This window comes from Aythya fuligula, chromosome 6 (assembly GCF_009819795.1).
Source record: "Aythya fuligula isolate bAytFul2 chromosome 6, bAytFul2.pri, whole genome shotgun sequence".
Classification (NCBI taxonomy): Eukaryota; Metazoa; Chordata; class Aves; order Anseriformes; family Anatidae; genus Aythya; species Aythya fuligula.
In genome coordinates this window covers 34,173,085-34,199,352 of record NC_045564.1, presented here as the reverse complement: position 1 = coordinate 34,199,352, position 26,268 = coordinate 34,173,085, and the positions used below count along the sequence as shown (strand labels likewise).

The 26,268-nt window shown below is 32.6% G+C and overlaps 1 protein-coding gene across 1 annotated transcript in view; it reads left to right on the top strand.

The window, feature by feature from the left end:
• LRP1B (LDL receptor related protein 1B) overlaps positions 1-26,268 on the top strand; it is a 501,801-nt gene that overhangs the window by 299,230 nt on the left and 176,303 nt on the right. The window contains 8 exon segments of the mRNA XM_032190067.1: positions 738-942; positions 2,333-2,497; positions 2,892-3,136; positions 11,691-11,822; positions 12,796-13,023; positions 15,721-15,895; positions 16,208-16,302; positions 20,949-21,102. Of these exon segments, the coding sequence (XP_032045958.1) occupies positions 738-942; positions 2,333-2,497; positions 2,892-3,136; positions 11,691-11,822; positions 12,796-13,023; positions 15,721-15,895; positions 16,208-16,302; positions 20,949-21,102 (1,399 nt within the window).

Genomic DNA, 26,268 nt, shown 5'->3' with positions numbered 1-26,268 from the left:
GCAGACTGTTGTCATCACATTGTGTTGCAATCACACTGTATCAAAGGCCAGGTGACTTCTCTGCTGTATTAAATATATATATATGTATATATATAAATAACACTGCACTCCTGGAATTCCTGAGGGCTAACAAAATGCTTCTGTAGTTACTGTTTGTGCAGAATCACTTGGAGATCCAAAGACAGTTTATGGTGGGAAAGAGATCTTTGTAAACAGAATGATTGTACTTGTGAATTCAAAGGAAAAAAGTTATTTTTTCTTGTAGAGCTTTTCAAACTGTGTAGTCCAAACAGGGTTCTCCCTGCTTTTTCTGTCTTCATCATAATCTTTCAGTTTTCTCTTTTTCTGATTGACAAGAAAGTTAAAGAGCTGCATGAAATTAGTCTGGTATATCTAGTCAGTTGGAGACAGAGCACAAACGTGTCCTTCACAGATACTGTAAAAGAGATCCCTGCTATTAGGGCACAAGAATGTCTGCTGTGTGACTCCATGTGAGCTCTGGCCTTCACTGAAATTTTCAGGGTTTTACTTGTTCAACTGTCAAAGAATTAAAAATTTCAATTAATGTAGAATGAAATTTATTTGTATACTGCCAGAAATGTACTTATTTACACCTGTCTATCCCATTGCCAAAGAAAAAATGTCACATGGAATGAAAGAGCACTGTCATCCATTGGATTAATCAAGAGCTCACTCCAAGAGCATGAATCCCTCTCTCTCTCTTTCTCTCTTTTAAGGTGTTAGTGCCATTGAAGTGGTAGTACAACATGGCCTGGCCACACCTGAAGGTCTTACTGTAGACTGGATTGCAGGAAATATATACTGGATAGACAGTAATTTGGACCAAATAGAAGTTGCAAAACTAGATGGTACTTTGCGAACAACATTAATAGCAGGAGCTATGGAACATCCAAGGGCTATTGCTTTGGATCCCAGATACGGGTAATTATAAAAAACAAAATAAAACATTTTTTCATGTTGCAAAATATTAATAATAATAATAATAATAATTAGGTTTAAATATGAAATAATTTGATTTCCTTTTTGCTGTAAGTTATAGAACCTAACTTGTTTGTAATAATGTCTGAAACAGTATTTTGAATGAAATACCATTTGTTACAGTGTGTTCTGCCCCAATGAAAAGGGTTAAGAAAAGGTAACTCAGGAGATACAATTTGTTGACAAAATACTTCTCTTGCTGAGTGATTGTTTCATTTAATTTTGTAGTGAAGATGATAATAACTGGAGCTTGTGGCCTGTTAATGGACAGATTTAGATATTGCCAAGACAATTTTTCTGACTTTGATATTTGTGTGACTATAAAAACATAGTTTAGATGACTGAAGTCAAGGAAGGTAAATCCCACCTTTTTTGTTTTGTTCTTGATCTTTAAAATGGAAATAATGTTTGCGAACTTGCTAGTAAGCTTATTTACAGAGTGCATAGCTTATCTTAAGAGAGCTTTTAAAACGGGACATCCTATTGGCAGAAGAACTGGCAGATAAATTGTTCAAATTAAATCACTGGGGGAAAACAAACAAACAAACAAGCAAACAAACCCACTACCAAATCAAATCACCAATCTTCTTGAAAATGAAGGCTTAATATGTCTTTTGGAAAACTAGAGGCATTTGTATACTACATTTTGTTAGAAGTAGTGAAAGAATAAATCTTTTGAAACACAGATAGGAATAGCTCTTCAGTCTTTTCACAAGTAAATATGAATACAGAAACACTGATAATTTAAAGTAGCTGTTTGTTTTAGGATTGCACAAATGCTGTAGCTCTGTGGAGATGAGGCTGCCACAGCTTCATGTCTTCAATTCCAACCAGTATTTTGACTGAGCATGTACTCTCAGTCCATGCATACACACACATATACAACATGCGTAACAATACATACATATACACATGACTGACCAGATAGGTGGACAAAGGCGAAAACATTAAGCACAGACATGAACAGCACCAGTGGTCTTGTCCTAGTAGGTATATATATACACAACATGCATGCAGAGTAGAGGACCCAACTAGGAAAGGAGATAGAAATATCACTTAGCAGGAAGACAAGAACAAGAGGTGCAGAATATGGTCAGTCAAGAGGACTGAGCAGTAGCCCATTTGCATGTGACTGGCCCATTTATACCCTCACAAAATATTTCAATATAGTATGTATTAGTGTTCACAGGCACTAAGTGGAAAGTCACATTTATTTCATTTTAAAAATGTGGGTGATTGAACCTTTTTTTCAACTTATTTGTCATTGAGCCATTTAAATTCTTTCAAATGCTTCAAAGATGTTCTTATGTTTGTTTTCCTTGTGTCTCACCAGAATTCTGTTTTGGACAGACTGGGATGCAAATTTTCCTCGCATTGAATCTGCTTCTATGAGTGGAGCAGAAAGAAAGATCATATATAAAGATATGGATACTGGAGCCTGGCCTAATGGCCTTACAGTAGATCACTTTGAAAAGAGAATAGTATGGACAGATGCCAGGTAAAGTGATACCAGAATTCTTGGTTATCTTTATAAATCCTTATTCTTACATACAAAAATGTGAGATACATTGTAAGTGGAATGTAGATATGTACATTCTGAGCATAAAGAGTCTTATGTGTGAATGTAGTTTATGGACATTCCTCTCGTTGAATTATTATTATACATAATTACTTTGTTGGTCAGCAATTTGTCTTTAGCAGTCTTTGGTGCATAGACATTGACTGTGGGAGTGTGTCAATGTATGACTGTATGGGAGTACATTTGATGCATTCAGTGAATGAACAGTGTAAGGATAAGGTCTTAATACATTTTGCACCAATTTCATAACAACAGTGTGATTTTTTAATTAGTATTATTCTTATGTAATCTTAAGTTTGGGTTTATCTTCTAGATCAGATGCTATTTACTCTGCGTTATATGATGGAACCAGCATGATAGAAATTATACGGGGTCATGAATATCTTTCTCACCCTTTCGCTGTTTCCTTGTATGGGAGTGAAGTGTATTGGACAGATTGGCGGACCAATACACTTGCAAAAGCCAATAAATGGACTGGCCAGAATGTCAGTGTAATACAAAAAACAAGTGCTCAACCATTTGATCTTCAGATATATCACCCAAGTCGTCAACCACAAGGTGAGTATTTATAGAACACTTAATTATTATTTATATGAGGGGAACAAAGTACTCTTTTATATACTACTATATGTATATGGATTTGCATTGAACTGACTTTTTACTTAAATGTCATGTTCATCACTAATGTTCCTTGGGTAGTAACAGAATCTTTATTCAGGCGAGAACTAACGTGAGATCAGTGTCTGTGAATGCTGCCCATGTGAACTCTTGCTCTTGATCTATTAAAAATATAGTGCAGAACAACATACGTGTATATTTAAAAAGCTTTAAATGTAATGTGTTTGGTTTTGTTTTGTAACTGAAGTAACTATAACTAGTCTGTCAAAAGCAAACATAACAATATTAGCTGTCATGCTTCTTTCTAAAGGAAAACTATTTTTTTCTGTAAAATAAACTGTGTGCAACTTCCAGTAGTAAATATTGTTTTAGTGTTACAATTTTCTTAATTTGGCACTCACTTCTCTATCTCTACTAGCTTCTCAGTCCCACTGTTCATACTTAGGACTACATAATTTACATTCCACCAGCAGAGAATACCATTTACAGGTGCAGTTGGATCTTGCCCCTAAACAGATGCTTTTCCAAAGCATGTCCTATTCACTTAACAACTTTTATCTTTAAATAACATTAACAACTTCCAATTTCAAATTACAATAGTTATGTTTTTAGTGGAAGTTTTAGGTCAACCTTCTGGAGGCATCAGTTCAGAGCTGACAATGTCAGGTAACATGAAAACTTATTTTTGGTTTGGGTAACAATCAAAACTGAATGGAAGTTCACCTTAATTAAATAATATAAAATTCTTTAATTATTTCTTGTTACATTTTTTGTAACTTCCCAATTTCATCTGTAAATAACTTACCTCTCAATATGCATACATACCATTTCAACTTTATACTAGCTTTTATAGCATAACACCTAATTATACCAGAACACTGCTGTACAATCATGCTAAGGCTTTGTCATTAGAGATAAATGTAATCTGGACAGTTTTAAGTTTTGAGATGAGTAAAATTCAGTCTTGAGTTATAGTAGCTGAAGAATACTAAATACGCAGCTACTATTAGATTGTCTGATTTAGGGAAATATTCCTTTTAATTCCTGGCGAAAAATGGAAGACTCTGCTAGTAACAAAACCAATAATTAGAACCAAATTAATTATAGAAGGACATTTTTGGAAGATGAGGTAGTAGTTGAAGTAGTAATGAAGGGATATAGTAAGATTCTGAGGAGAAGAAAGTGTTCTTTAGTAAATATCTTCAATTATTTTATTGAAAGTATACTTGGAGATCAGTATCCCAGTAGAATCCCCATGTAAAATGAAGAGCTAAGTAAACTGACGTTTCAATACAGATATAGCTGCATGTATAAGCCAATGTTTAAAATATACCTAAAGTTATAAAATCATGTATACAACAGGCAGACAATATTATGATGTTGATGATGGTTTTGAAACCCATACCTGGAAAGCGATACGTTAGAGTATTGATCAAAAAGAGATCTGAACTGAGAACTTCTTAATCACAGCTGGAGTGCCAGCTTTTTCTAGTCCAACTCTTCTATATAGCTTTCCTATACAACTGTAGCACTACTGTTTTATTAGTTGTATAAGCCAGTGGAGGGAAGAATTAGTCTATGTAATATTTTTAATATATTTTTATATCAATTTCTCATGAGTTATTTGTAAACAACAAAACAGATCATCCAAAAGAAAGTAAGTCATGTTTAATGAATGAAGTGAGTTGCCATGTTATTAATTATACACGTGTTAAAGTTTACTGCAGCAACTATTCCTCTGCTGTGGTCTTAGTCTTATGTATCCTATTAGCTGTTAATTCTTCCCTGGTAACTTCATTGTCTCTAATTCTCCATGTTTAACCTGTCTTTGACTTTTGATATGTTATTTAGTCAAAATGGGCAGATAAAGATTAAAGATTAGATAAAGGATAAAGATTATATAAAGCATGAATAATATATGTTTTACAGCTATCACATCTATAATAATGCATAATTAATATGCAAATATATACTTAAATGTATATATATTTGTACAAATGTGTACTTCCCATATGTACATTTGCATGTATATGTACATTTTTTCTCCTATTTTTGTAGCTTTGAGTTCAATGTTCCGTTCTGACATGCTTGAGGTAACACCAGGTGCATTATCTATTAATACATCATGTTTTGTTATTTATGGCCATATCTAGGCCATATTTACATATAACTACATAGCTGTAGCTTCTACCTGTGAAAGCTCTTGCAATGTGGCCTGGAAAACACTGATGCTGCAAAAATCAATTGGGCATGCACATGTTTTTATTGTGAGGCATTACAAAGTGACTTAATTTGTATGTGAATATAGGAAAGTAAAAAATGTCACTGGAGTGTAAGCACGAGTCAAAAAATGTTCTATAATCTCTGGTTTAATTTCAACTCCTGTTCCAAAAAGTTGATGGTAATAGAAAACAGTGTAAAATTTGTATCATGTTATGTCACATATTCTGTCCAATACCTTCAAATGTGTGGAATAAATAAGCATCTCTGTAGATCACTTTCAAGTAAGGCTTTTTGCCATTTTCTATAATTAGTCACTTCTTCCAGTTTGGTGTTTGAGGACCTGTGTTCTATATTCAGTGTTTTCACAGTAGCAGAAGACTCCCCATTAGACTTTTCTTACTGTTAGAAAAAACAACTAAATTCTGTTTCAGTTTGGACCAGTGCCAGGCAACTTCGTGGGAGATGATCTTTCTTTAGAGAGAGACTGTAGCCTAGGGAGATGATAGTCCATTGTCACAGATATCTTGGCCTAAGGGAAGGTATAAGACAAGTTTTCAGCCATGATTTGCCAGCATCAAGAAGTTTCAACATCAAGTTGTGTAATTTTAACTTTGATTTTTATGATGCATAAAATACCAAATTCAATTATATGGTTGGCCATCTGGGTTTATTTTAAATAATTTTCCTTCCTTCCTTCCTTCGAATTTGTAGCAACTGTGCAGTAAAACAAAATAATGCACAGTTTCAAATTCCAAAATGAAATTAACATTACGTTTTCATGGGAAAATGTCAAAATAAATACAGCATAGAAAGACAAGCAGTTTCTAGTCTCAGATACATAGGTATATATCTGGGTCACCTATATGGGTGAAAGGTTATTAGTTTGTTTTTTTAAGATCATGTTTCTTATTTTGATTGAAATAGAGTACAGCAGAGCTACAAATTACTGTAGCGTAAAGCTAAAAGTGTTTCAGTTAATCTAGGACAGGTGCTAGTTTAAGGTAATAAAGTTTTAGTGAGATATTTTTATGGGCAATAGGTTCACCTGTTAGTAAAAACACAAATGTTGGACGACTCCTTGATATCATGCAGCATGATGTCACATGTCAGAAATATGTGTTTGGGACCTACTTATCTTACAGAATGAAAACAGTGTGTCAAGAATGCTATAAACATAGAAAAATGCAGATTTTCTAAGAAAAGTATTTTCTCAACTACCATTATATTCAAAAAATCCACTTCCTTCAAAGAATAAGGTCTTCTATTTTAGGCATGAGAAGCTGTATTTGTACCACAAGGATAGTGGTGGGAGGGGTAAACAGCGTATTGGGAGGATCACAGCTTGTAAAAATTTAGAAAGCTGTGGTTTCCTCACACATTCCCATTCTTTTTTCATTAACAATTTCTATTAGTTCTTTAAAAAAGAAATATTTGTGACATTATATTTTTTCATTAATAATTTGTATTCAATTAAAAAAAAAAGGACTGTGACATTATTTTTGTATTTTGCAGATAAAATTTTTATAGACTGGAAATTAAGACAAGCAGTAGAAAAGTTGCTGAATAAAAAGCATACTGGTACCACGGGGCTTATTTTGTAATTAAAACATGGAAATCATTTAACTTCCTAGCACTGTTTTACTACAATATTCTGTTTAGGCTTGTGTTGTCTTTTGCTGAAATGTAGCATATGAGCAGAGATTTGGCTTTTTCATTTGGGGTGGGATTTTTAAGATTGTATGCGTTTGAGAATTTATGATAAGTTTCTTGTATACATTGGTTTTACTTCGAAATGATCAAGATTGATAATGTATTATAAATCCTGCAAAATATATACAACATTTCCAAAGTTTAAATTGGATTCCTCTGTGCCTTCTGCAAGTTTCATTTTTGTTTTAGGAATTATAAAAACATTCTTTCCTACATTTGTCTTCCCCAGCTCAACATCAGCTCTCTGTCAGTTGAAGCTGATCAGTGCCTAAAGTGGGGTCCTGAGGGAAGATAACAGCCATGCTCTTCCCATATAGCCTGTCAGCTTCCAGTAAGCTGTAACTCAGTGATTTTTTCAACCTCACATGGTATCTTTGTGCTTTAAAGGCTTTAAACCCTTTGACAGATTTTTCATGCATGAACCTTTCTTTTTTTTGACTTGAATTTAAATAAACTCTGGATATTTGCAACTTTTTGGACAAGTGTCTCAGTTGTGTAACTGTGCACTGTGTGAAAGACAACCTCATAATGGTCATCATGGCCCTAACAGCTGATATTTCTGTTCAGTGTGTCTTAGCTCTTGTAATATGAGGGGTATTGGACAGTCATTTCATAAGCAAAATATAAATTCTGTTACTTCAGAAAAGGATCAAGGACATATAGATGCTAGTTCTGTGCTCATCCTTGTATCTATAACTGGGGATTGTTTTTTTGTTTGTTTGTTTTGTTTTGTTTTTCCATGTATATTGCAGTATATATATTGAATTTTGTCAGCCATTTCATTTCTCAGTTACTCATTCATATAACTTTTCACTGCTGTAGCTTTTCACCGTTGGATTTCAATTAATTCTTTGTCACTTCTCTCTTATTTTACTTAATTTAACAGTAAAATTCTAATTCTGAGGATAGTTTTCTATAAAATATAGCACCCACTGTCTAAAAGTACCATTGCCTTTGGCTTTCCCATATCATTTGTGCCCTGTACGATCTTTCTTATTCTTTTACATCTGTGCTTCTCATCCGACTGGTATATCAGTATGCTTTTTTAAAGTCAGGAATTCCATATATTCTGCATTCTTTGTATTGAACTTATCTCATTAATTTCAATTTTCTCTGTTCATGATTCTTGTGGTACCCTTTCATCTTAAACTGTGTACTCTCCTGTACCTGTCAGCCTTCTTGCAGATTTCTGTTTGAAAGAAAAATGAGAAAATTTTACGTGCAAATGTGAACAGCCTCATTTTGTTTAGCTTTAAGTGAAGCCCATTCCTTTGGGTGGCTAAACTGGACATGGCGGTGAGGAAGAGGAAACAGAGAGATTCATTAACAAGAGCTTCAGAACTGCCATAAAGCTGTTATGCTGTATACAGTAGAGTACCATGAAGAACCATGCTATCTTTGAGCTACTGCTATTCCCTTTGTCTATTATGGTTCATGATGAATGTATGAATGATACTGACTAAATCTTTGAGTGACTCAAAACTGAAATTGAAATAGAGAATATAGATTATAAATAGATATATGAGAACTAGTGCATTTTCTGATCAGGGCTAACTTGTAAATTCCAAAAATTAATGCTGAAATAATCAGATACAATCAGGTAGTATAAAGATTTTATCTTGACCGAGTACTGTAGAATGGTCTCTGGACCTATGAAAAGCAATACTACAGGAAATATTGATGGTGAGCAGAGTGTTAGATCTATAACTGGTTTTAAATAATACGGAGAATAGATTGTCAGCGATTTAAAAGTATCCTTTTGATGTAAGTAAAATGCATATATCTGAAAGTGTAGGCAGAATTTAATCATGTCATCCATCATTAAAGTAGAATATTATTTATTTTTTTTCCTGGCTGCAATCTGATGCCAAAAAGGGAAGGGTTCAATATGAAGCTAATATAAGTTGGTCCATAGTGAATGCATATTCAGAGGTTGTCAGGGTAATCTTTCATTTGTCAACTGGTGATAGAACGTCTGGAGCTTTTTAAGGGTTACTGGTCAAGAAAAATAAACATTTTGTTTAAATAATGTTTTGGACAGCAGTCAAGAAGACTGCAAAGAAGATTATGAAGAGTGACGTGTCTAACTGTGCACACTACTGTAAGAGCACGAGATTGACAAGCAATCAGGAGTGGAAATCAATTAAATAATGCAAAAGGCTGACTAGTTGGATGAAAACACCAGTTCTGTGGGTTGCCGTGATCAAAAGGAAAATAGATTGGTTGAAATGATTAGGAAAGGAATAAAGAACCACACAGTGTACTGTGATGCTGTGTAAATCCATAGCACTCCTGCATCTTGAATGCTGTAAGCAGATCATATAAAAGATACAGAGAAAGCTTGACAGGCTGATCAAAAGTATGTGAAAGGTTTTTGTAAGGTAAGGTGCTGCTTCTTGAAATAAAGCTTATAGACAGGCTTCTCTGCAAAAGAAGTGTGTGAAATTCTAAATGGCATGGAGAAGATAAGTAAGGATTGGTTTTATGGTGATTCACAATAGAATTAGAAGTGTTAGAACTAGCACAAGGAAATGAAAGAGCCAAAGTTTTGTGAGTCAGTCAGGCCAATAGCATACCTATTTTTCTTCAAGAGAATTGTTTTTTTTTATTAAAAAGTAAAGAATGAACTTAACTGTTACTCAATGAAAGCAGTATGAATGAAAAAGGAATATATACATGTGCTCGTATACATGATTTTTAGATTATGGCAGTTTACTTTAAAATCAAATATAGCCATCACATAAAGATAAAAGGGTATTTACAGTCTGTTATCAGTTAAAGAAGATATTAAATTATTAACCAAGACTGAATATTTTTAAGTCTACTGACCCAGCTGAATTCTTATCAGATTTAGAATTGATGACAAAGAAGATGCGTGATGTTTCTTTTCAATAAGCCTTGGAATATCAGGAAAAATAGCAAAGACTGGGAAAAAGCTATTTAGCCTCCAGTGCTACTAGTGCTTGAAAGGGACTTAATGGAAAAATAATATTAAAAAAAAAAAAAAAAAGTGATTTTTTTTGATAGAATGATGGAGATGCTGGATAGAATTTTATTAACCCATTAATTAGAGTTTTTGAAATTTTCATTCCGTGTTTGTGTAGTAATGAATGAAGATAACAATAGTTTCCAGGTTTTGTAACACTAAGAAGTCTTCTTCAATTAGTTTGCTTGTTGGTCTTTAAAGCAATTTCAGCACATCTTGATCAGAGAAATGTAGGAAGTTGCTTGAAGAAAAAAAAATTACATTTAGTAGAGGTTTTTCTTGAAAAAAGTAGATGTTTTGCATATTTTCAAATCAACTTTTCATGTTAGATTTTCCACTAATATTCTAATTAGTAGGTCAAATTGAGGGGAAGCATTGAATTTATTGAAGTTCATCTCGCGGTCTAAGCTTTGGCTCTAGACAAAATGAAATGTATTGTTTATGTCCTCACTGACAGTTTTTATTCCATGCCTCCTGGTTAGGAGTATGCAATTGTTCATATTTAAATATTATAAATAAACTGCAAAATTAATATCTCACTGGGAAAACTTTATCCATTGACTTCATGAAGTTGGAATAGTAAATTTTGTGACTGCCCAAACTTTAAAAAAATCTGGCCATGATTTCATTATCAGCCTAGGAAAAATGATTACAAGTACAAGCTCAGTAGTCCTGGTCATTCTTCAAAGAGAATTTTCACCACTCTCTCACCAGTATAGCTTATGCTGCTTTGACAAAAGAGGTACCTTAACACCAGCAAATGAGACAAGGTTAATAGCATGGCAGCTAAAATAGGACCTTGTACGATCAAATTTTAATGTCACAAAAAGACACATCACTGGCAATTATTGCTAACTTAGCAAAATATTTTAATACAGCTTTCTGTAATATTAGAAGCAGCTACTAACTCAGTACAGTTACAATTTCATTTGGCTCTTGACTGTCTTTAATGAGGAATGAGTTATTGCAATTTAAAATTTTGTTTGAGGAATATTGTGTGATGATACTAAATATACAACAAGAAACTAAATAAGGGTGTTCCTCTCCTCAAGCTATAAACAAAGGAAGAGGTCCAAGAGTAAAATCAGTAAGAAAGTGAGAAGGTCATTAAACTTCATAAGTTCATATTGATCACATTTTGAGCAGTTAGCTTTTAAATGTCATTTAGCTATAAATTTCAGTGAGAAATTTGAAGGAGTTAACAAAGATTAGGCCTTACAGTGTATAGTTACTAACAGATTTTAGTATTGCACTTTAAAATGAGGTGTACATCTTGATATCTGATTACATTTCTATGTAAATATTTATTTCTCTTTGCTGTGTTACTCCAGATTTAGATGAATAAAGTATTTCTCACTTCTCAGAATACTAATATTAAAAATCTTATTAAAAAATCTTGAACTACTGATGAGTTAAATTTTCTCCTAGAATCTTGTTTGTTTGTAGTGAAAAGCTAGTAAATCAACTTAGGATTAAAATGGTAATCATGATCTATTGAGAAAATATTTGGTACTACAAGAATGGTGACTAGTTCCAAATGTTATTTTTATATTTTGTTTCCCTGTACAATTTTAGCTTCCAATCCATGTGCTGCTAATGAGGGCAGAGGTCCATGTTCTCATATGTGTCTGATCAATCACAACAGAAGTGCTGCATGTGCATGTCCACATCTGATGAAACTTTCTTTAGACAAGAAAACATGTTATGGTAAGTTTTCCTCTCAAGGCGTGACAATTGTATTAAGACTTTGAAATGGACAAATTAAAATAGCCTTAGAAAAAGTCTCTACAGAGCATTTTAATGATAGATTAAAAGAGACATCTCCTTTTTCAGAACTGACAACTTATTCTCATATATGGGTTATGTGTAACGTTGATACTTATTACCATGATCATATTTTCTATTGCTTGTGTGTATGATATGTCAGTAGAACTTACCTCTGCAAAACAGAAGGATTTATGGTGTAAGGTTCATCATCAAAAAATGATGAGTCAATTACGATGAATATTAAAAAGACACTTAATAGCTTTAATGTCTGTCTGTTTTTCTAAAATTGTTTTAGTTTCATTTACAAGGACTAAGAAAACAAAACGAAGAGCAAATGTTAGACATATAGACTTGTAGGAGAATTTTATTTAAAAAAAAAAATATAATAAACACTTTAAAGCTATAAAAGACCACTGAATGTCAAATAATTGTGTCCATTATCTGTACAACCTTGTAATATACACCTTGTAATATTCCGCATATACATTCTAGAATTTCTACTGAGTTTTGTTGATTGCGGAACTTTCCTGTTACAGCGATAGTCTGCTCCCCTGAAATATACCAAACGTTAATAGTTGTTACAATATGCAAATTAAACTCTTTTTGATTGGGATAAGTGCAATAGAAAAATTTAAATGTTATTCAAGATTTTTCCCTAGTCTTTCACTAGAATGTATTGATTTAGTGGAACAGTAACATCACATCTAGTATACGAAATTAATATATTTTTCCCGTGATTTTTTGTGCTCTATAACATTTCTCAAATGTTACTAGGTGCAGGTTTTCTGGAGATATTAAGTAATTCATACAAACTCTATTTACACATTTGTAACCTGATTTTAAACGAATAACTTTGACTTCTGCTAGCAATGATATAAAGAGGATGAGGTGATGTTTTCCTGTCTTCTAACAGAAAGGAAGAAATTTCTTCTTTATGCAAGGCATTCTGAAATAAGAGGAGTGGACATAGAGAACCCGTACTTCAACTTCATCACAGCCTTCACTGTTCCTGACATTGACGATGTGACAGTCATAGATTTTGATGCTGTTGAGGAACGGTTGTACTGGACTGATGTGAAAACACAGACCATCAAGCGTGCCTTCATTAATGGGACTGGCTTAGAAACCATTATTTCAAGAGGTAAATAGCATAATATTGAATTACAAATAAATAATTTTAGGTAAATGTTCATGTGTTCTAAGTGTTAATATTCTTGTTTGGTATACTTTTCACTGGTATTGGATAATTCATATAAACAATAGGAGAACAATTTAAAAAGCAGAACTGTCTGACAGGGACTATCTGGAGGCAAATTGTTGAGTGTATATTTGAAGGAAAAGAGAAGAAAAGAAATAACTCTTGTAAGATCAGACATTTTTCATTTTGAGAGCAAATGAAAAAAATGAAAAAACTTTTTCAGAATAGGTAACCCAAGGGGGGAAAAAAAATTCTTTCCCAGTTGTCACTTTAGAAGAAATTTCTTCTGTATTAGCAAACTTTAGAAAGTCATTGGACAAGCATGGCAATATCCCCACTTGACTATATAGATTGATAAATTAATTTATTTTTGTGGGTATCTTTATTTTTCCTCTGCTATCCCTGAGGAGACAATTTTCAGTACCAATCAGTAGAACAAGTTTTACAGTGTCTCTTGAAGTTCTTCTCTACATCATGAACTGAGGTGTCCAAAAGAGAATTTGGTTGGTTGGTTGGTTGGTTTGGTTTGGTTTTAAATGGTAGTAGAATTACACCATTGTTTTACTGTATAAAACATACAGTGAAAAATTAAGAAACTTATCAAAAAGCTTAATGAAATTGACTCACCATGTGTTTCTGTTTATCATTATCATAATATTTATTATTAATATTTAGCATTATTTCATAATTTTATATATATTTTTAGTTGATGTTAGCTTCTGTTGCAGACTTGATAAAATTTGCAAAATTATCACGTTCTGATGTATCCAGACTTTATAAGGACTACTTATTTTGTGTGAATGATCTCATTTGCTAACAGTTACATTTTTATACTTGTCATAAAAAATTAAGAAGCTTTATAGGCATACAGTAGTAGGATTCCCATTGGATGAAGTCTCATACCAGTGTCACAAGGATGCTGAAGTCATACTTTAATCATTTTAAGAGGATGAAATCCTTGTTTTTCTAGTTCTTCCAACCAAAAAAAAAAAAAAAAAAAAAAAGAAAAAAGAAGAAGAAGGAAACAGTTTAAAATAGGTCAAGGCTGTGTTTTCAGTGTCTTTTGATGCATTTTTGAAAGCTGGAAGATTTTCTAATGCACAATAACCATTTGACCTTACATGTATGCAGGCCAAGCCAAACTAACAGCCATATTAATTTGTCAGTGGCAATAATTCTGTCAGTGAAAGTAACCAAGTTAAATTACAAACTATGTAATTTAAATATGTAAAAAAAGTACAAACTATGAACTATAATGAAATCACCCTTGGCCTGCTTCCTCACCTACAAAGATGCAGTATGAACCACTGCTAAGCCTAGGGAGAACATCACTTTGCTACCTTGGTATTAAGTAGTGATTTTATACCCAGCATTTAAGGCAGATATTAGCAGATGTTACCATTCTTAATGAATATGTTAATGAAGGCTTTCACATGCAAAGAGACTTGTGAAGCTATCTAATTAATCATATCTTATTCATATTTTGCTAGCTCAACTTGTACTGGCTACCATCAGAGGTTGATTCCTTCTAATAGGCTTTCTTCTTCTAAATGCTGCGGTGCCTATTCTTGTTAGTCATTGATCTCCCATGAAAAGTCTTGCATATTTAATCAAAATTATTTGTGATAGACTCTGGAGAGAGCTATCTGTGCAGACTTTATCTGCACAGACTTTAAAATACATTGTTTCAGAAATTATCTTTCTTTCTCATTTTTCCTTATTTTGAAGTTCATATTCAGTTCATATCTACAATAAGAATAGTAGTTTCCTCCAGTGGCTCTTGATAAACTACACTTTAAGCTTTAATCAGTGAATACAAGTAGATTTCTTGCTACTTTGTTTTAGGGCTAGGGTGTTCTTAACAGCTGCATGACATCCTTCCTTTTCAAAGCCTAAGGAGGAAGTTAAGTCTTTCATCAAAGTATTAGATACCAGCTCCAGAACCAAAAAAAAAAAAAAAAAAGCCTCTTCAGTGCTGTAGCTACCTACCTACTTATGTGGTGTTGAACCATTTACAGTGATAAAGAAAGTAGGCTTTTAAACTTCAGCATTGCTTTGTTTTAGAAAGCTTCTTAGTATTCTATATGTTAAGTATGACTTGCGACTACACAAATACGAACCTTTTTCTTATTTCACAAGTAATTTTATGGTTATTAAATGTGATCTTTAAACTACCTAATCGAAGCTAACTCATTCTACATTATCATCTTTTCAAAAAAAACACTTTTTAATAGCTCACTGAGTAATAAATACTTTCTTAAATAGAGGAATGCACTATGAAAACACTGAGTCTGTCTTATTATTATTTTTGAACAATAGGTTTTATGTTATTTTCTTAGGACTATTAAGGGAGGATTTCACAAATCCTTAATGCAAATTCCATGTTACTTATTCAGATGTGTCAGGTTCAAGAAGAACATGATTACTCATTCTCAAAAACCAGTTTGCAAATACATATTCTCAAAGTATTGCACACATTTATTTAAAAAATGTAGAATATATTGTGTGCTTGTTTTTTTGTTTGTTTGTTTGTTTGGTGGTTTTGTTTTGTTTTGTTTTTGTTTTTGTTTTTTTTCCCCTCAAAGACAGAGACTAGCCTAGAAAGAAAATCAAAAGAACAACTGCTTCTAATTTTTGCAGATATTCAGAGTATCAGAGGTCTTGCAGTTGATTGGATATCACGGAATTTATACTGGATTAGCTCAGAATTTGATGAAACACAAATTAATGTGGCACATTTAGACGGTTCCTTGAAAACCTCAATCATCCATGGAATTGATAAACCTCAGTGTCTTGCAGTTCACCCAGTAAAAGGGTAAGATATCTGTGGTTTTAATAATTAAACTGTTCTAAAGCTCATCAGACGATTTCTTCTTCATTCAGATTTTTTTTTGCCCATTTTGTTGTCTTTTAAACTTGAACTAAATATATCCATTTGAAAGATTTTTCTGAGAATTTCTTAACTGAATAATGTTTCCCTACTAAAGCTTAGTATTAATTAAATTGTGTAATTGCTATTTGTATATTTTGCTTACTTCTAAATTTATAAACATGTTTTCACTTCTGGTGCATTAAAAACATTGTGTACACAAAGCGACATTTTCAATATGTTTATTTTCTTCTTAAGTAAGCTTTATTGGACCGATGGAAACACAATTAACATGGCAAACATGGATGGCAGCAACAGCAAAATTCTCTTTCAGAATCAAAAAGATCCTGTTGGTAAATACCATTTTTGCTGTTTCTTTTTTTATTCAATAGTACTTTAATACAAATAATATATTGAAATGCTGTGTAAATATACCGTGATGTTTTTCATGTACTTTCTAAAAGTGATAAGAACATGCATAAAGGCATGGAAAACACTAATGTATTTTTGTGTTTCACCATTTTTGGCCCATTCTAATTGAGTTGAAATCTATTGTAATGCATTAAGTATACTCTACTCTACACTTTAGGACATGGATTAAAAAAAAAAAAAAAAAAGTGTAGAGAGTGGGATTTTAATTAATTTAATCAATGTGAGAGGATTCTTTTACTGGTGGAAATTTGGAACTATCCTCAACAGAATCCCAGCCCCAGCTACACAATGAAAAGATAATTTGGCTCTTAATTTTTTTATGTATAGAGAGCAGAAATTGGAGAATGCATTTGATATGACTTAACCTAATTTTTAATATTTGAGAATTAATATAATTGGTGGTAAATTGGAGCACTTTCTTGAAAATTATATCTTCTCTATGTGTGATAGTTTTTTGTTGTTGTTCATATTCCTTTCTTTTTGTGATTTCATTTTTGTTTAGGGAGTTAAAGTAGTAATCTCAATTACCTTTGCCAGATTAAAAGCCCATCTATAAAGTGTTTATATTTTAAATAATTTGTGGCTTTTGATAACTGAATGTATTAAACTTTCAGAAGCAAAAAAATGAATGAAATAAAATAGAGCAAACACAACATGCATTTTAGACAATACATCCAAAGAATTTTATAGAAAACATTTGGCAACTGTTTTATTTTTGGTTTGATTTGATTTCTGTCCACCTGAAACAACAGTTGTCTGTTTATTTGGAGGAAAAGAGTGGTAAAGTCACTAATTTTGAGGTGAAGCATAAACTCATATATTTGGACAATATTAAGAAGTAAGGCTGTGTGCAACCTATTGCACTGAATATCCTGTGATCATAGGTCACAAGGTCCTAAATTGCAGTCCTTATGGTTTCTGTCATTGAGTTTGTTCTGAGTAGCAGTAAAGCCACTGAACCAAATGCATGGTAGAGTGGTAAGTACTCCTCTTTTTCTGTAAATATATCAGTACGGTCAAAGGCTGCATGTGCAAATCTGTGTGGGTTTTGTGACATTTTTCTTCATGCACATAGAGTCTCAGTGGTATGAGATGGACTATTCATACAGTTAAACATTCCTGTAAGCCCGTAGGACTGAGTAGTGTGACATACGCTTTTTCACCACAGAGCTGTGAGATTTTTTTTTTCCTGTAGTATTACATTAATTTAACACCTTTGAGATCTGAGTTACTTGAATAGGTTTCATTCCAGATTGAAAGTTCTTTTACATAATAATGAGACAAAGGAGACCATAGTGATTTAGTTGTTTCTCCCTTCTTCTTGCCTGTCTGAAAGTGTGATAAGTCATAAAACATGTAGTAAGTAAATTGTGTGTGTATATATGTATGTAAAGGGAAAGTAAAGTTTGCACCTGTCTATTGCTGAAATACTTCATAATTGGTAGACATCTTGGCTCAGTTTTATTGTCAGTCAGAATGAACAATGAAAAGAGTTTCCATTGTATATCTGAGGAAAAATCAGATACATTGTTTTGTAGATAAAACAAGTGTTAAATTTCCAACATCATACTCTAAATACCCATGCATGTGCAAAATACCAGTTTTAATGGCTTAAATCATCATTATTGTTAGCACAAGAAGTTCCATACTAAGAACAAGAAGAAAACTGCTGAAGAGCCAAAGTAGCATTTCATTTCAAGCCAAGAAACTGTGTTTTTCTATAAGGAATACTCCAGATCATGTAGTGCTAGTTTGGAGTATTTGGAGAATGAGGTGAATGATCTAATAAGTGAATTCACGGGTGGATTATTGAAAAATATATGGCTTATTAAGATGTCCTGAACATTTGTTTTCTTCAGTTGTCTTGAAAACAATTTTTTTTTCTCAGTTTGAGTTTGGTTTTGAAAGAATGAGATAATTTCAGTTAAAATATTTTGTATTAACACCAACATGTGTAGATTACATATTTTGGAAACTGATAATCTTACAAAGAAAATTTTGTCTCGTATTTTTCTCTTAAGATGCTAGTTAAAATTTAATAGTCCATTTTGCAGTTCTAAAAGCCTCAAATACTGACATATATGTAGATCAGTTGAAAAAAAAAAAAAAAAAAAAAAAAAAAAAACCTAGTCAATGGAGTTCCATTAAATTACTTTCTTAGGGATTCAGATTTCTTGCTATATTTATCTTCATGCTTTGTGAGGCAGATCATTTGATCATGGAACTTATCTTCAGTTAAGGAGTTTGTTGTAAAGCTCTAGAAATAAAAAGCATGCTTCCATTGGATTTTTTTAAGGAAACAGTATTATTAAATTATGGAATATTGTATTCCTATTAGGAATGTGCAAGAGATGACACTCTCTGGAGAATATTTTTAATCTTTTATTTCAATGATTCTTATTAACATACCTGTATTTTAACTGACACATAAGTGTCAGTTTTCAATATTAAAAACTTAAATTAATTTAAAAATGTCAGTTTTTATGATATTAAATTATTTTGATCTTATTTGTGAGGATCTTATTTTTGATCTTATTTATACCATTTGTATAATTATTTTTCTGACTTCATTTTGACTGTCTAGTTTAATTTTAGACCTGACCAAGACCTGATCTTCAGTCCATTCATTTGCTGCTTAATGTTGTGGTGGAAGGAGGAATTGGAGAAGGCTTCAGGTTATTAATTGTACCAGGTTAGGTCTATGTGCAGTAAAATTACATGTAAGAGCAGGTCACCGCTATGACAGTTCTTTCAGGATATTGCAGTATGTTTTCTTTTACATCATTTACTCAAAATAGATGTGTGAGCTCACTCTTAAGAATAGTAGCAGTTCTCATCTAGGTGATGATTCTAGGCTCTTTGAAGCACTCTGAGTTTGTAGCGGTGGTATAACACTACAGGAAAGCATTCCAAGAAAACAAGCTGTGGTAGACTTGGGTAGCCTACCCAAGCAGCCCCAATAGATGGGGCTGTTACTTATATCAGATATACCATGTTTTGGTATACCCATGCATAGAAACATTACTTTAATAACTAAAATAGTAGAAAACCTGGCAACGTAATTGTAATTGCTGTATAGGTAACATTCATAGCAACCCCATTAATAGACCTGTCTGCATGAAATCAGTGAGCAGCTATCTGGTAGCAGGCAGGACTTACTGGGAATAGAAAATTCTATCCATATGGTAGTAAGGAAACCTTAATATTTATTTGTGTGTTACCCTTTTAAATCCATGGCAAGGTTCATTCAGGTTCTCAGGAAAGTTTCCTATGTACTGCAAGTATCTCCAAGGTCTGTGGTACTACCCCTTCACTTTGATCAGTGCTTATTTTACAAGCTGGGGATCACTTCTGTGCAAAGAGATGTTGCAAGATCAGTCTGCTGAGGCAATACTCGGTATCCTCTCTTTAGCTTTTGTTGTTTTTCCTCTGGGTGATGCACTTGCAGAGAGCAGAACAAATATCAGTAACTGTAAAGGAACTGGAAGACTACATTTGAAAAGCTTACAAAGTGGACACCTTTTGGCTTACTATGTCAGCTGTGCGTAAAGTAGTGTCCTGATGCAAGCTCTTAGTACTGCAGCACATGGCACTGCTTTCTTCTGTCAGAATTCTTAAAATTTATCTGACTTTCTACAGAGAAGCAGATTACAGGATGGAAGGAGAGTATTTCGTGCCTTCTAGAAGCTGACCTTTGTAGTGAAATACAGTATTTTTTGGCTATCATCTGCTACCTAATACGAGTTCTGGGAAAAGTCTAATACCAAAGCAAATTATTATGGCATGTATTGTCACCATGCCAAGTGTATTTCACTGTGGAAAATCTCCTGCTGCAATTTCTTCAACAGTTTTAAAGGATTTGAGAAGTCTGAAATATATTGTCTTTTAGTTCTTTGCACTTTATTCCAGAATATTATATGCTTTGTTTACTTAGTAGGCTATTCTGCAAATATTTTTATTTCTAAATTCTCTTGCTTCTAATTCCAAAGAGCTGATCATGAAGACAGTTTACTATGAAATTAAATTAAAATTAGTAACTATAAATTTATTGAGTACTGTCATTAAGTTTTGTTTTGTTTTGTTTTGTTTTAATTTTTGTCAGCATTCTAAACAGAAGACTATGCATTTAGGGAGAGAACAGACTCTTCTTAGTTCTTAAAATCACACACACAGAAAGACTGTTTTAAGAATATACATTCATAATTGCAGAATAAAAATGTTGGCTTCTGGTTGGCATTTGATAGTAGTTAATGACATCTCTTAGGACCTCAGTTCCTTCAAGTAGCTCTCTGCCATATATTATGCTTTCATGAGTCAGTCGCTGATTGACTTCTGTAGATGTTTGGAGAAATAAAGGCAGAAATATTTCAAGAAGCATGTTGTTTTCACTAAAAATGTCTGAGCTTATTTGGTTTTCTTGATTTGTTTTTTAACATTTGAGTAGATAAATAACAATTTTATGTATTTTTTTTTTGTTGTTGAACACATTTTTGTTGTTAAAACAGCTTAATGTTAAATGTAGATTAGGTTTTCAAACAACAGTTAAAATTGCATATGTTAATTACAGGCTTATCAATAGATTATGTGGAGAACAAACTTTACTGGATAAGTTCAGGAAATGGAACCATAAATAGATGCAACTTGGATGGTGGTAATCTTGAAATAATAGAGTCCATGAAAGAAGACTTACCAAAAGCCACAGCTTTAACCATTATGGGTAAGTACAGTTATAATAGCAATAATTTTCAAACAATTGGAAGCTAATTAATTATGAACTGTCAAAAATTTGTAAAAGTTATTGTTGTTTTAATGTAGATAATGCATACAGCAAAAGTGAGACTTGGTTTTGTAAGAAACATTTTCATAAATAGATGAGTTGGATTTTCAAATATCTGCTAATATTATTTGTATTCAATCAACTTTTTTCTTTTTTATGCATTTCACTTTAGAAATATTGGGATAATTTAAATATTTTTAAACTTAAAAAAAAAAACAAACAACAAAAGAAAACAAAACAGAAGAAGAGAGGTAACATAAGTAAAAATTCTTAAATGGAGTATTTAAGTTGGAGAATGCTGAATATTATGAGAATATATCTTTGTCAATCCAAATGCTTCTTATATGTACCTTCATCTCTTGCCCTTTCTAGGGTACAGTGTGTTAAGAAATTACAGTTTAAATCAGAACTAGTGTTTTATTTACTTCTAAATGCCTTTCTCACCTTTATTCTGGTTTAATTCAACATGATTTATATTTATCTTGGATTTTCCACAAATAAATTCTGTTTATGACTAGATTTTTGTTGGTATAGTTGACTCATCAACTACCAGTCTCTTTAAAAATGTATTTTATTTGATTAACTGTATAGTGCACATATAGCTGGTGTAATTTTGAAAAATTCTTCAAAGGAACCCCAAAGACTTTATACACACAGTGTAAGTTGTTATATTTTAAAGTAAAAGCTGCTTAAAGAAGTTTTTATTGTGAAACTATTTGGCCAGTATTGAGCTGTAAATGCTGTCAAAATCAGTTAGAAAGGGGATGTTTTTTATATATGCATTCATAAACAAAAGCAAGTTTTGTGTCAGAAGGAGTCATGAATGTTAATATGGAAAAATCATCTTTCATTTATTTGATTGTGACTCTGAATTGAATGAACAGATGACCTTTACTTCAGGGAACTGTTGAAGGTCTTTAATATGAGATGTTGTAAAGAACATTTGTCCAATACTGTCACTGAAACATATATGGTATCGTCTTTATCTGTGCTTCACAGAAGCTACAGCAGTGATGATCCATTTGGGATATAGAATAAAGAGTTTACAGCTATCATTTAAAGAAGAGTGTTTCATTTGTGTTTGTATGAAAGTAGATTTTTTGCCGGTGTGGAGAGGCAAGAACTTCTACAGCTTAGTTTTTAAACATATATTCATACAATATCACTAGTTTGTGGTACGTTGTTTTTGTGGGTGATGACAAGCCTTCCTACTCAAAATTGATAAACACAATATGTGTTTATTTTTTTCTGTTTGTTCTGCTTTTTTGTTTTGTCTTATTTAGGAGCCATAGTTTTGATAAACTGCAATATGACATTTCAGTATGAGTGTATTGATACAGTATTGTTTTTATTGATACAGTATTGCATGCTCTGACTGAAAAACATGAAAGATTTCTGTATTTGTTTCTCCTGTGTATTTTTATTCTGTGGAACATCCATCTATTTTCTTGAAGTGATGATAGCTTTATATCAGCTTCTTATATTTACACATTTTTGTGTGTAAAACAAGTCAGAGCAGAAAAAAACTTTTTCTTTTTTTTTTTTTTTTGGGGGGGGGGTAGTTAATGTTTAGCAACTAAAATGAAAATAGACATGACGTATGTGCCAAAAATCTTAACCGTTTTCTGGCATTTGGGTTCCACTCAGTGTTAGAGTCCTGTAGGCTTTTGCTATCTTTTGCATTTTTCTGTCTTCAGCATTTGGTACCTATCCAGATAAAAGCAGTATTTTGGAGAACTTCAATTTTTTGTTAATATTATGTTATGATCATATCATGTCATATCATTGATCTATGTTTCCACTGGGGCAGATAGAAGAGATGGAGTTCAGTATTTTCAGACACTTGTGGTAAAGTAGTCTCGACAGGTCATAATACTTTGGTCAGTTATTTTTGATTGTTAGAAACATTATTGTTCTAAACAGCTAAAACCAGGAAAGATTGGAGGGAATCTCACTTCATTGCGAAGACAGAACTAGTTGGTTTTATTGCAGTGGCCATAATGTGATGAGATAGCCCTGATTCTTACAGAGGGCAGCTGTCTGGCCAGCTTTTTGCTCAGAAAACTAACACGTCTTTTGACAATGTCCAGGAGATTTAAGGAGATTTTCTTATAGTTTACAATCCTGAAAATTTTTTGTAACTAACCACTGTAAACTGTTTAGGGAAGCTAACTGCTACTGTTTCAGGTATTTACTGTCCTTTCCAGACTCTGATTAACATTTTCTGACTATTAGATCCTTTAAAATCATGCTAACAAAAAAGTTGATGACAAGGTTTATCTTTGAGAGAAATGGAAACAAACTACGTAATTCATGTCTTTCTGTATTTTGGATCTTCTACTTATTGTTTTTCTACTCAACAGCGTCAGTCATTTTCCATACACTAAGCTCCAGAATTCCTAGTCTTCTGGTTCCTGCCTTTGCCACTTCTTTTTTGATGTATGATATGTAAGAGATGAAAATTATATTCCATATGAAAGCAAAATGTTTGAATATATACAAAATTACTAGTTTTCCCTTGCCCTTAGACATATAAAAATTTAATTTTGCCCAGCAACATCTTACAAAGATGTTGCTATCAATCCATGATGAAGTCACATTTTCTGGTCTGCTCTTCCCAACTTTTTTTTGCAAAAGCACATTCCTTCTGTGCAAGTCAGTGAGTGCAACATCAGTTGTTTTTTACTTAAATTACTATTCAGAAATATATGTTAATACTTTGTACAGTACATCCCACTGTTCATTGTCTTGCATGTGGTCAATGGCAGTTTTCTTCTGCCACTGTACTGACAATTCATTTTATTGTGTTCAACTCCTGTGAAGTTTCTTGTGGTCTTTTACAAGCTTTTCTAATTCATCATACTCATTTCCATGCATAATTTTTAACACCTACTACAGACACCATTTACAGGTTGATACAGAATATATCTACTTTTACAGAAGCTTGGGATGTTCCATGTGAGAGAATCTACAGTGGTACTCTTTTCAAGATTTAGAAAATGAGAAAACATTTTCTATACTTGTCTTAAGATTTGACTGAGTTTAAGGTATGATATTCCATATCTGATTCTGGCACTTTTCCTGGTAGCTCCTGTCTCTGTGTAATCAAATTACATAGCTGTATTTGGCATTCTGTATAAAGTCTCATTTCCTGTCTTCCAAGATGCTTTGTGATTATGGTTCCTTGACTCTAACTGAAACTCGCTGGAAATTTACTCCTGTGTGAGAATTTTATGTATTTCTGGATTGATGAGCAGAGTCATTATACAGCAAGATTTTGATTACAAAGGGGCTTGCAGTAATATCTAAAATATTTCCAAATTGATGTAGTCTTCCTTGAATGTCCCTAAATCAAAAATTGAACACTGATAGAGAAGTATTGATTAGTTACTGTAAGGTTGTAGCTGAGAAGAAAACGATATTGAAATCTTCCATGAGAGATATTTGGATGGATTTTGTATCAGGTCCTCACAGAAGTAGTTTACACAAAATCCAGCTCACTTAATTAGAAAATTGGAATATGATATAGTAGAAACCTCAAAGGAAATGTTCTATGGTGATAAATAGTAACATTTCCCTTGTCATTCTTCAGTAGCATAAAATACAGTAACTGAACATAGTGAATGATTCTATGAGTGCATAATATTCTATTGAAAGTCATTCAGCAATGCAACCAAATTGGAGATATATATTAGCTTCTCCAAAAGGAATGCAGATATTAGAACAATCTCTTTTCAACACAAACTGTATATAATACAGCCATCAAGGTGTGCGACCAAACAAACAAGCAGACAATAACAATTACAGTATTTAATTTTAGACAGAAAATCTTGGTTCATATTACTAAAATATATTTGTGCTGACATTTACTCTAAGTCATATGGTTAGTTGATATATTGGTTGTTTGATTTTTCTTCCTTTTTTTTTTTTTTTTTTTCATTTTCACTACACAGAGTTTAAAAAAAACCCACTACAATCCATTTCAAGTAACTCAAATGGTGGAAGCTGTGACTTTGCTGAATGTAACTGTGAAATCAAAGGGGCTGCTTAGATCGGGAAACTTCAAATACATACACCTTAATTTTCCAAGTCATCAGTCTTCTAATTGCTGTAACACCATTCATTACATTAGCATTAATATATGAAATATATCTAGGCAATTTGCCCAGTTCTAAGTACAGTACATAGTTGTCTTCCATAAATACTCAAACTATCATTAATGAAAACTAATGGTCCATCAAAATTTGCATTCGGAGTACTGCTTGAAATCTCCAAAGGACTGTCCACAATGCTAGTGTAGCAGTTTTTGGCATTTGAAATTGCTGTTTCCCAATATGTTGCTGTGCTTAATGCTAATTACCCAACAAAATGGATAAATACAACAATTTTAATATATATGATAACACAGTTTCAGCAACAAGATTGTAATTAGTGATCGAGCAACATTCTTGTTAACATAATCAAACAAATCATTTAACTTGAGTTTGATATTTAAAGATTTCAAATAGAGTTGCTATTTCTTCTTTGCTATTTTCTAGAAGAAAATTGTTTTTATGCTAGCCAAGTGGGTTTGCATAATAATCAATTTATTTAAAAAATAGAAACAGATTAATTCAGCCTAATGAATAACCTTTTTTTGTGTGTGTGTGTGTGTGAGTCGGTGTTGTGGTAGGTATCACATATCCAGTGGTTTTCAAACAACTAAAACCTGTATTTTTTAGATCTAAGTCTGTAATATTGGGGGTTGGAGGATGGTTTGACCAGATAATCTTGAAGGTCTTTTCCAACCTTTATAAATCTATGATTTTACAACTGAACAGCTAATACCAGTTAATGCTTCTTGGTTGGTAGTTTTAAGAGATTCTTCTTCAAGAGGCCTGTAGTTCAAAAATTGATTATTATTGTTTTAAAATACATCTGAAATGACCAGATTTGCATGAGTTTCATCTCCTTAAATTTTCAGATTGCCTTTCTCCTTTAATTCCCCATATTGTATCCATATCTCTTTCAAAATCTTGTAGTGCACCATAAAACCTCTGTGCTATATAAAAATGAATACTAGCTCAGAAAGATCTTGCAAGTTATATTTCTAAATAGTATTTATCCAGGT